This window comes from Megalobrama amblycephala, linkage group LG19 (genome assembly GCF_018812025.1).
Source record: "Megalobrama amblycephala isolate DHTTF-2021 linkage group LG19, ASM1881202v1, whole genome shotgun sequence".
Classification (NCBI taxonomy): domain Eukaryota; kingdom Metazoa; phylum Chordata; class Actinopteri; order Cypriniformes; family Xenocyprididae; genus Megalobrama; species Megalobrama amblycephala.
The window spans coordinates 9337569-9349805 of NC_063062.1; the positions used below are offsets into that span (position 1 = coordinate 9337569).

Here is a 12237-nt window from a genome sequence, read left to right on the forward strand (position 1 = left end):
ATAAATATAAACATTATTATAATTTTATATACCATTTTATATTTTTAGGACCATTATGACTTTTGTGACATTTTGTGTATGTGTGTGTGTGTGGACTTATAAAATGATTATCATTTCATAATTTTAATAATATTTTAGACTTTTAGGACCATTTGAGTTTTGCTTTCTTTTAGATATATTCCTTGTATTTAAAGTTGATACTGTATATATATATACACACACACATTTCATGAGTTTTACCAATAGTTTTCTTTTATTGTTCTTTAAAAAAGACCACTTGGTCTGGGTCTCATCACACCCATGTATTGCAGTTGGCTTTTCCAGACATACAGCATATTCCAGCAGCCATCAAAACTACAGAAAACTCGCTGCTTAGCAGAATTACTGTATATCCTGTAAGAAAAGTGTAGATAAACAATTAAGAACCAGTCATTGGGCACCAGCGGTGCTCCAGAGCAATGAAGCAATGAAATGTAATGAGCGTTTTATGGCGCAAGAGGGAATAGATGCATTAACAGAGTTATGGGAGGAAACAGGGACTTTTAGGAAAACGGGGGGAAAAAATGTTATGGACGGCATGGAAACACTCACTGATGGCAATTTAGTCACAAAGTTCTTTGATTGGTGTCTGGCCAACCTAAAAAATAACTGACTGTGGTGCAAGTCTCATTTAGACAGAGCCTAATGTAAGACACTTAAACAGCTATTTATTCTGCATAAGAGTTGATTCTCCTTTAAGGCTGTTTTTAGAATCGGTGCAGACTAATGCAAAAATGTGCATTTCCCAATTAGCTGTTAATGGCTAAGTAACTGCCATAGCCCAAAGTAAAGTTCTTGTACGCGCACTCAAATGCTGAAAGCAGAGAATTAGTCTTATTTAGATCAAACAAACCATTACATGAACAAATGTAGTACGTAGGAAAAAAAGTCCATAAAGTGCAAATGAGCTTAGCTTTTCTGGGGGTTATTTGTCCCTTAGTTATTAGAGAGAGTTTATTTTAAATAATAGAAAACTAAATTTAAACATCCACCACTTATCTTTTATATACAGCAAGCAAGAGCTTTTCAATCTGCATTAAAATAAGCACTGTTTAAATGACCTCAGAAACAGTAAGAAAATGTATTTTTCCAGGCAAATCCGGAGAGAGAATGATTAAGGAACAAGATCTGCTAACTCAAGGACACAATAGAATTTTAAGAGACGAATATGACAAAAAAGGCTTCTAATGCATTGACCTTTTGACCCTCTAGTGCTCTACAGGGAGTGATGTCTTCTAGTTAACTGGATCATGAGTGATACATAAAAACCTATGTACTGTAATGGAAAGATTTAATCTATTGCTGTGCTCTGATGTTATGGGATTTATAAAAGTGTAATTATATTAAAGTACAATTACTGTATAGAATATGAGATTTCAGACATCCCTCTGGATATATACAGCTGTGAGAGGATCGTGACAAGCCTACAAAAGGTCATATGTGCTTCAAATTACAATGATTTCCTGAGCGGCAGTGACTTTGACGGTGTGAATGCCTTCCATTCCGATTTAATAACTTACAGATTTGAACCTCATAATAACCCTGATCCTACTGCTAATCGTGCATATTGGAAAAGCACAGTTACAGTAAATATACATTACGCAATAAATATTCTGAAACATTTTCTGAATACAGACATGGTGTCTTGTTCACATTAAGTTTTTAATATTTTAAAGCTTTCTGCACAGGCAAACCCTGCAACACACACAAAAACTCATTTACATCATTATAACAAGAAACTGTATAATTAGATCTACATTTTGCAAGTTCAGCCTTCTCTTAAAATAAAGTCTGGCCTTTGAGTAAGAGTGCTCTGTTATGACTGTCCAAATGGAGAAAGACTCTCTATGTGACAGTTGTTGTTCCTGTCCTTGCTGGAGGCGGTGTACTGGATGTGTAAAGCAGGGGAGGACCGCTGTCCCTATCCAGGGTTCAAACTGCCCTCAACTTCCCCTGCAGGGTCACTGGGGACAACCATGAGGAAGACAGAGAGAGAGAGAGACAGAAGAGAAGAGCTGGAAATAGACTAAGCATTTTATGGAAATCTCCATGGATACTGTGTCTATAAAAAAGTACTAATGGAGATTTGATATTTAAGTTTTGAAGAGCACATGCATTTTTGAAGGAACTGACAGCAGCATTTTGCGCATATCTGCTTCTGCGGGCTTGCTTTGGGACGTTTTCCATTTACTTTTCAGATATTAAACAGGGCCATGCGTATTTGTTGTATTCAATGCGGATTTTTGTGTTTGTTGTTGTTGCCGAGTTCATACAAGGCAGGCGTTGTGGCTACAAAGATTTCTGTACTGCAGAACATATAGTATTGCATTTAAAATCGATGTTCTCCAGAATAGAACAAGCTTTCTGCTGTGAAATATATTGAATTACACCACCAATCTTCTAAGTAAGAGAGCTTTACATCTAATTAGATTTGCATTTCCTGAAGGAAATACCAGTGCTTGCAAGGCAGCAAAAGAATAGTGTTAAAGTTTTGAGAATGAGTTTAAAGGCTTTGTTTCTGCATAAATTAAATGCTGTTGTTGTCATGACACTCAGCATGCATCATGTTTTCAGTCGGCTGCACGTCACACGTCAATGTGCAGTGTACAGGATAACTGAATAAACATGCGCCAGGAAGACAAGAGCCATAACAATTCAGTATTCAAAAATATGCAAGAAAGACAGCCAATCATAATTCAGCATGCAAATAAATGCAGGAAAAAATACCAATGGAAATGTAGGCACAGCTGAGAGCTACACTTGAATGATGAACATTCCATCTAAATTTCTATTTCAATTTTGTGTGTGTGTGTGTTTGTGTATATATATACAGTACAGTCCAAAAGTTTGGAACCACTAAGATTTTTAATGTTTTTAAAAGAAGTTTCGTCTGCTCACCAAGGCTACATATATTTAATTAAAAATATAGTAAAAAACAGTAATATTGTGAAATATTATTACAATTTAAAATAACTGTGTACTATTTAAATATATTTGATAAAGTAATTTATTCCTGTGATGCAAAGTTGAATTTTCAGCATCGTTACTCCAGTCTTCAGTGTCACATGATCCTTCAGAAATCATTCTAATATGCTGATTTGCTGCTCAATAAACATTTATGATTATTTTCAATGTTGAAAACAGTTGTGTACTTTTTTTCAGGATTCCTTGATGAATAGAAAGTTCAAAAGAACAGCATTTATCTGAAATACAAAGCTTCTGTAGCATTATACACTACCGTTCAAAAGTTTGGGGTCAGTAAGAATTTTTATTTTTATTTTTTTTAAAAGAAATTAAAGAAATGAATACTTTTATTCAGCAAGGATGCATTAAATCAATCAAAAGTGGCAGTAAAGACATTTATAATGTTACAAAAGATTAGATTTCCGATAAACACTGTTCTTTTGAACTTTCTATTCATCAAATAATCCTGAAAAAAAATATTGTACACAAATATGTTGTACAATTGTACACATTAAATGTTTCTTGAGCAGCAAATCAGCATATTAGAATGATTTCTGAAGGATCATGTGACACTGAAGACTGGAGTAATGATGCTGAAAATTCAGCTTTGCCATCACAGGAATAAATTACTTTGTGAAATATATTCAAATAGAAAACAGTTATTTTAAATTGTAATAATATTTCACAATATTACTGTTTTTACTGTATTTTTAATTAAATAAATGTAGCCTTGGTGAGCAGACGAAACTTCTTTTAAAAAAATTAAAAATCTTAGTGGTTCCAAACTTTTGGACTGTACTGTATATATATATATATATATATATATATATATATATATATATATATATATATATATATACACACACAAACACATACAACAGTGTTGCCATTGCCTAATTAATTAATTATTTGACATTAAACTGTACTGAAGAACCAAATTGATTTACACATATGATAAATTAATAAATTACATGCTGTCTAACTAAGTGCTCTGTTGAACAATTGAGTTACTGATAACAATGACCCTTTTAAAAACAGATATATCTAAAGTACTGCATTAAATTCATGGGAAAATCAAATACAGTGTATGACACTTGTATGAGAGTGGATTGTGTGTATGGGATGTTGAGAGCTAAAGGCCTGTTTGAGGTAAGAGAGAGAGAGACCTGAATCACGAGCAGATGGATTCCAACTAGTAAACACATACCACTCTGGTGTGAAATGACTGCAACCTGGGGCTAATACTTACTTCAAACGAAATGAATTTCAATCAAAATTTATATCTTTACCATTCTGCACCATGCAGCTGTTCCTGAGCACTGTGAAAATGTGATGTCCATGCAAATCAAACAGAGCTGTAGATCACTCGACAAAACTACTACTGAATAAACTCATAAAACAGCTTTGCGCATACACACATACACAAACAAGTATTAAACCAAAGAATGATGGCAGCTTCCGCTTTTCTGAGCAAGGTATGATCGGTAGGAAAAGAAATGTGGTGCAGAAGAGCTCAATTTAAGTTGAAAAATAGATGTTTGGTTACTCACTGAGCTCAGCGATGCTCCCCACGCGTGTGGCCAGCAGGGACTGCTCAATAGTACGCTGCTCGGACTGACTGTAGGCGTCTCCAGCTTTATTAGAGCGCTGCTGGTTCCTGTGCAGGCTCAAACTGTCCGGCAAACTGAGGATTCCTGCGCAAAAGAATTAAACAAAAAGACAAAAGCATGAGGAAAAATGCAGCAGTTAAATCCAAGCAACGCCAAGACCATGGGTTTGACTCCCAGGGAATGCTTTGGATAAAAGTGTCTGCCAAATGCGTGAATGTAATTTAACATTCATTCATTGGGCAACTTGCAATGCATTGAAGATTTATCAAAAACACAAACCCCTCAGGAAATGAGCCCATGACCTTGCTGTTAACAGCATGTTCAACAGCTCAACACCAGGACTACAAGGACTTTTGTCCGACCATGGGAGATATATTAAGAATATAGAACAAATTCAAAAGAATGAATTGGAAGATATGAGATCTTCATCTTCATTTAAAGGGATAGTCAACCCAAAAATGAAAAAAAAAATTACTCACCGTCATGTCTTTCCAAACCTGTATGACTTTCTGGCACTGTTTACACCTGGTATTAAGATACATTTTGTTTGATCGGATCATATGTTGATGTTTACATTTACACCTGGTGTTTTATTCTGTCTGTTTTATCCACTTTTTTAAACCCTTCTGTCCTGATTTCTTCAAAGGGAGGGTCTATGGGCAGGTAAATGTATGGGCTTTTTCAGATCTTTCGATTTAATGGACGAAATAAGCTTGTGCGATTTACATATGAATGTGAAAGGAGATGACGGAAAACATACAGAGAGCAGCAGCTTTCCTTTCTGCTCTGATAGATGCAAGACCATGCCGAACACTGTGCGTGTGTGTTAGAAATCAGGAATGGTGAGAGAACATTGTGCTTGGTACATATTTTGTCTTCAAACCAAACTTGGGTCTTCAGCCAACAAAGATTCAATACCGTCTGGATAGCGCGCTTCCCGTAATCTTTACGCATTAGGTCAGTAGTCGGACAATAGGCGGTCTTTTGTGGCTATTTGAACGAATTTGACCACATGGGCACCATAAAAGCAATCCGGTCGAATGTGTTTTCGACTACCTCTGGAAGTGGTCGAAAGTAAACAAACTCAAAATGTTTTAGAGCCCGTTTACACCTGTATTTAGCGTCGTCTACTTGTGATCCTATCAACGAAAACTCTTCTAAATACCAGGGCCCTTTCTCCTATTCTAAAAGAAGATATTCTGATGACAGACTCATTTTTGGATGGACTATCCCTTTAATTATAAGCAGGCTAACTATACAACAGGTCTCACAGGACACCCTCCTGGGTGGTAACAGGTGAGAAACTTGGCCGGCCGTTTGTTTTGCCTGCTCACAAGAAGAAAGCGAGGCGTATCACCTTTCTTGGACAACCAGCAATTACTGTAAAGAACTACCACCTTCTATCTGTGGAACACGGATATGCATATAACTTAATGTTTAAATGATGACAAATGTAAGGATTCTGCATTGTACCAATGCAACAGTCTCAACATCACACATCGATGCTGAAATCAGCATTAGATTGAGGGCTCATTTGTTCAGCACTACTGCACCATCACAAAGCTTTTCATCCCAGCTCACAGCCGAACCACTGAGGTGAGACTCTGCTAGTGTCTGAATCACATTGGTTATTGTTTTTAACAGGATCGTTGGGCTCCTCGAAAATTGGATTCTCTCTCATCCTTGCGTTTCCATCACTTCCATTGTTGGCGAACACTTCTGGAGCCGACGGCGTGTTAAATTATGATGTAGCGGAAACAAATGACTTTATTTTGTTGTCCACTGACAGAGGGGCTTTCGTTTGAACCGTCTCATTTACTATTGTGAGGCAAATGTAATTTTAGGGGGCTGCCTCAGAGTGAGAATGATGTAAATCCTTAATCGGTTTCACCCAGGGAGAAGTGACGGCAGTGTACTGTATGTTGCTTTTCATAATGTAAATATATCGCTCGACAGACTCATCATGGGTCTACTAATGCATGTTATTATTCAAGAAATGCACCCTTTCGTAATTACTGTGATATAGATCATGCAGTCCATCTTACAGTAAGTGTGTTTTGCTTCAAGGAGGAATAAAAAAATAAGGCGCATCCTGATAGAATTTGAAATAGGTTGCCATGGAGACAAGGCAGGGGTGGAGTGATGGTTACTTGCCTGCGGCATGGGAGGAAGTACAGGTGTTTGCAATGCAAGACCACACCTCACTGTCCTGGGCCTAGTGCTCTGCTATTGTACTCATGTATTAATACAAACTAACTCACAGCCCTGCAGGTGTTCATAAATGTTTATTATAAAATCCTGTTCTCCATTTCCCTCATCTCAGCTCAATGAAGATTGACTGACAGGTGTATGAGATCCTAGATCGGAGCAAAACTCCCCTTTGTTCCCTACAATCTCTTGAGTCCAGAGCTCTTATTAAAACTCTCAGCGGGTCTCTGTGACAGATGAGTGTGCCAGGCTTATGCACAGCCAGCCTGAAACACTTAAAGCAATGGGTGGTAAGACTGGCATCTCGCTCACTTTCCTTTCAGCTCCACATCCTCAAACATCGGTCAGGGTAAACTTTTCAAATTACTGTAGGCTATAAAGACTTCACATGCAGAGAAATGCACACACACACACACACACACACTTTTAAAAGCCTTCTTTTATTCTGTGTGATTATGCTTCAAAAATAAATTGTGCTAAAACATTTTATGGCAGGTTTTTACAGTTGGCCTATCCCCAAAAAAAGTTATTTTTAATTATTTATGAAGGTAAACACATTATATAACAAAATATACAGCACAAGCAAAATATATCACAAAAATAAGCTTGTTATTAAACCATTCTAAGGTTTGGGGTCAATAAGATAAAATGTCTCTTATGTTTACCAAGTATTTATTTGATCAGAAATGCTGTAAAAACAGTAATATTGTGAAATAATAGTTGTTTTCTATTTATTTTAAAATGTAATTGGCAAAGCTGACTTTTCAGCATCATTACTCCAGTCTTCTTCAGTGTCACATGATCCTTCAGAAATCATTCTAATATGCTGATTTGGTGTTCAAGAAACATTACTTCTCATTATCAATGTTGAAAACAGTCATACCGCTTAATATTTTTGTGGACACCATAATACATTTTTTCAGGATTCTTTGATGAATAAAAGTTCAAAATAACATAATTTATTTAAAACAGAAATCCTTTGTGACATTATAAATGTCACGGTCATGTTCTGTTTCTGTTTGTTATTTTTCCGTTTGCCTGCCTGTTTGAGTTCTCATTAGTCTCCTTGGTTACTGATTGATTGGTTATTCTGTTCGGCTGTGTCCTGATTAGTTCCCTTTGTTTTCCTCTTGTATTTATACCCTGAGTTTCAATTTGTTCCTTTGTCCATTCTTGTTTATACTAATGACTGTGTACTCTTGTTCTCTTGAGTGTTATATTAAAATATTGTTGTCATCGTTTTCCTGTCATTGTGTGTTTCAATCTACACAGTGATGAGTGACAATAAATGTCTTTACTTGATAAATTTAAGACATGCTCGATGAATGAAAGTATTAATTTCTTTCAAACAAAAATCAGAACACTTTATGTTATGATCTCTGACAAATGTTAAAAGCAAAACAAAAGAATAAAAGTAGCTGCAAAAATGAGTTATTTAATGCCATAAAATTCATACATTTTATGTGCAGTGTAAGTGTTCAAATGTAGTAAATCCAACAGACAAGATGTGTGACGCAGAATGAACAATATAATTTCTTGTAATAAACACAGAGAACAGTAAACACAAAAAACCATACACGTTAATGAAACAATGAATTGAGGAAAAAAATGAGGGCTTAAATACACAGAGGAAGATCATTAACAAAACAGGAAACAGGTGAGGACTAATCAGAAACTATGACAACTAATAATGATTGAAAACTCAGATGCCTATATATCTGAGGTTTCTCTTCGTTGATCCCTGAGTGGGTCAGTATATTCAATAAATAATTGAAAATAACCTAGAATAATAATATTAATATTTTAGTATTCATATTTTGCAGGTTATTCAGTGGTCAGGAAGCCTGTGATTGCAACAACAATTTAAATTATTAAAAAGAAATTGACAGAAAAGAAGAAAATCAGTGTTCCGTCTGTATTTAAGATTGTGAAATGTTTATTTTATAAAGAGTAAAAAAAAATTAATTGATCTACTGGAAAAACTGAAGAAAAAACCCTGAAACCATACTGTCATTCATACAGCGCCTCCACCACTTCACTCATGGCTGTAATGAGTTATGGCAAACAGTGTGAAAATGCATTTGCATAATGCTGCATAATAATAAATAAATGATCATGATGCCAGGTCATGATGTGAAAAGTTTTTCCCTCAAGCTCCTTATTCGTCTTCCTGAAGTTTGCAGAATCCGCCAGTGATGCCACTGCAGATTAAGACCTTTCTCGCTCTAGCTCACTATCCAAAAGGCCTGTGGGTTAGGAAACCATTAAAAGTGTGTCCAAAGTGATACCCATTCCACAAAGTCTCTGTTCTCAAGGATCTCAGTTTATGATGACATAGAGAGACTGAGAATAGTAGAGCCTCCAGCTTTTCTTTTTCAACTCACGATATAGCCTACATTTTCTCCATTTTGGTATATATATATATATATATATATATATAACATAGATTCAACAAGGTGCTGGAAACATTCCTCTGAGATTTTGGTCCATATTGACATGATAGCATCATGCAGTTTCTGCAGATTTGTAGGCTACACGTCCATGATGCAAATCTCCCATTCCACCATATTCCAAAGATGCTATATTGAATTGAAATCTGGTGACTGTGGAGGCCACTTGAGTATACTGAACTCGTCATGTTCAAGAAACCAGTTTGAGATTATTTGAGCTTTGTGATATGGCACGTTATCCTGCTGGAAGCAGCCATCTTGGGTACAATGTGGTCATAAAGGGATGGACATGGTCAGCAACAATACTTAGGTAGGCTGTGATGTTTAAAAGTTGCTCAACTGGTACTAAAGGGCCCAAAGTATGCCAAGAAAATATCCCCACAATATTACACCACCAGCAGCAGCCTGAACCATTGATACAATGCAGGATGGATCCATGCTTTCATGTTGTTTACACAAAATTACCAACTAAATGTCGCAGCAGAAATCGAGACTCATCAGTTCCAATCTTCTATTGTCCAATTTTGGTGAGCCTGTGCAAATCGTAGCCTCAGTTTCCTGTTTTTAGCTGACAGGAGTGGCGTGTGGTCTTCTGATGCTGTAGCCCATCTGCTTCAAGGTTCGATGTGTTGTGTGTTAAGACTAAAAGATGCTCTGAACGCCAACCCTATTCTGATGCTCAGTTTGAACTTCAGCAGATCATCTTGACCATGTCCACATGCCTAAACGCATCAAGTTGCTGTCATGTGTGTGTGTGTGTGTGTGTGTGTGTGTGAAAACCAGTAAATTAACCTGGGGGGGGGTAAGACATTTGACCATAAAATATACAAACCTCAATCTGGGGCTGTGGTTTAGAGCCCACATTACAACTGGAGTGTGTTATTATAAGAGTGATAAGTCATAACATTGTGATGTAGTTTGTTCTTAATAAAGCATTTTGGTTGGCCTCAAATTGCCAAAGGTTTTCACCAAACAACCACTGAGCTTATCAAAACAGCAGCAGAATCGACATTGAAAACCTAGCAGATTTCAATATGCACTCTGAAGAATAAGAGGGAACGTCTAATGAAGGCGTCCGCCAGGTTTAAACCAGCTGAGGATTGTGGGTGTGCAGGCGTCAGAGCCTTGTAACAATGTCAAAACCTAATGAATTCACATTGGCAACATACAACACACACTCTTTGGCCAAAACCAGAGGCTTTGGTTTGGAAAACACAGCATCCACAGGATGGCTCAGATAAGAGGCTCTATAAAATGATTTTCATTTCACCTCTAGGGTGCCAGAATCGCACTACAGTAGGCTACTTATCACATGCTTCACAGTGGACCAGTTGACCAAAAGCTCTTTGACAGTCTAACAGGGGGATATTAGAAGAGCTGTATGCTTGGGAAGTCAATGAGGAGGAACCGCTGGGACATACCAGAGTTTTCCCAGCTTTCCCATGCACGCGTGCCGAGTGTGGATACGCCACTGACCTCACTGGGGCTCAGAGTCTGTATTTAAATCTATTTTAAAGGCCTGTGAAGCCCAGCCGGTTCTCTTAGCCTGAGAATGCAGATTAAAAACACACACACACACATACACACATTTTCTGTCTCTTTCCAAGCACAAATGTGGAAAAACAACTCCCTGGATTTCTCACAGAGCAATGCCAGCATGCAAAAGCTAGAAAGTGATTCAAGCCACACCATGTAAACCTACACCCACAACACCTATTACACTCACGCAGCTATGTGCTTGGTCAACTCCTTTACTAACCCTACGCTAGGTTAAACCCACACATAAGTAAGATAATATCCAATATTTCTTGTGCAAGATGGTATTTCAGTGACACACTAGAGACTGTGAAATGGCGTTATATCCTACGCCCTGCATAAACACATCCAAAATCAGTTTAACCATGCAGTGGACAATCGAAAACAATCGTTTAAGAGAGTTTTGTAACAGGTTAAGTCACACATGCTGAATTCTGGCAGCCCCATGCAGATGGAGTCCATATGTACGGCAATAAGTACCAGGAATGCTGCATTTCTGGGGAACGGAGGGAGGAGTTTGAGGAGAGAGATGCGGCAGTGTCTACAGTACATGCGTCGTGTGACTGCACAGTATGTCTCCAGTGCTGGCTGACCGCAGAGCTTTAATGGTTTTTGGAATCATCCCCAGGGATTTGCTCTGAGTTGTTCGGTGATCAGAAAGTTGGAACGGTCTGTGGATTTGTCGCTGACGGCATATGTCTGTTCGAATTTAAGACACACATGACTGTCAGAGAAACGGTCAGCACAAACCCCTCAAACATTCCCACCAAGCAACTGCGCACACATACAGTATACATATACTGCACGCAAAGATGCATTAAATCGATAAAAGTGACATTAAAGACTCTTATAATAGATTTATATTTCAAATGCTGTTCTTTTTTTAAATTTCAATTCATCAAAGAATCCTAAAAAACGAATAATGGTTTTCACTAAAAAAATATAAAGCAGCATAACTCTTTTTAACTGCGATTATAATAAGAAATGTTTCTTGAGTGCCAAATCAGCATATTTGAATGATTTCTGAAGGATCATGTGACACTGATGACTGGTGTAATGGCTACTGAAAATTCAGCTTTGCCATCACGGGAATAATATTTTAAAATAGATTTTTAAAGTTATAATAATAATGTTTCACAATAGTATTGTTTTTATGATCAAATGAATGTAGCCTTGGTGAACATAAGAGACTTCTTTTGAAAAAAATATTACCAACCCAAAACTTTTGAACAGTAATGTGTACAAAAATATAGGTATTAGTATTTAACACATGTAATGTGTTCTAAGGCACTTAGAATTAAGGACAAGCAGACACAAGGCCAATAAAACAGATGACAAACTAAAAAAAATTGACATGTACATAAACAGCATTCACCATAATAGGCCTTTTAACAATAATGACGGATGAACAGATTGTGTGTTGACTTCTA

The 12237-nt window shown here is 37.0% G+C and overlaps 1 protein-coding gene across 1 annotated transcript in view; it reads right to left on the reverse strand.

Annotated features, from left to right (window-relative positions):
- The window catches only part of btbd11b (BTB (POZ) domain containing 11b), a 75749-nt gene that overhangs the window by 25095 nt on the left and 38417 nt on the right, over nt 1-12237 (reverse strand). Inside the window, exon 2 of the mRNA XM_048169314.1 lies at nt 4554-4697. Coding sequence (XP_048025271.1) covers nt 4554-4697 — 144 coding nt within the window. The remainder of the gene's footprint in view (nt 1-4553; nt 4698-12237) is intronic.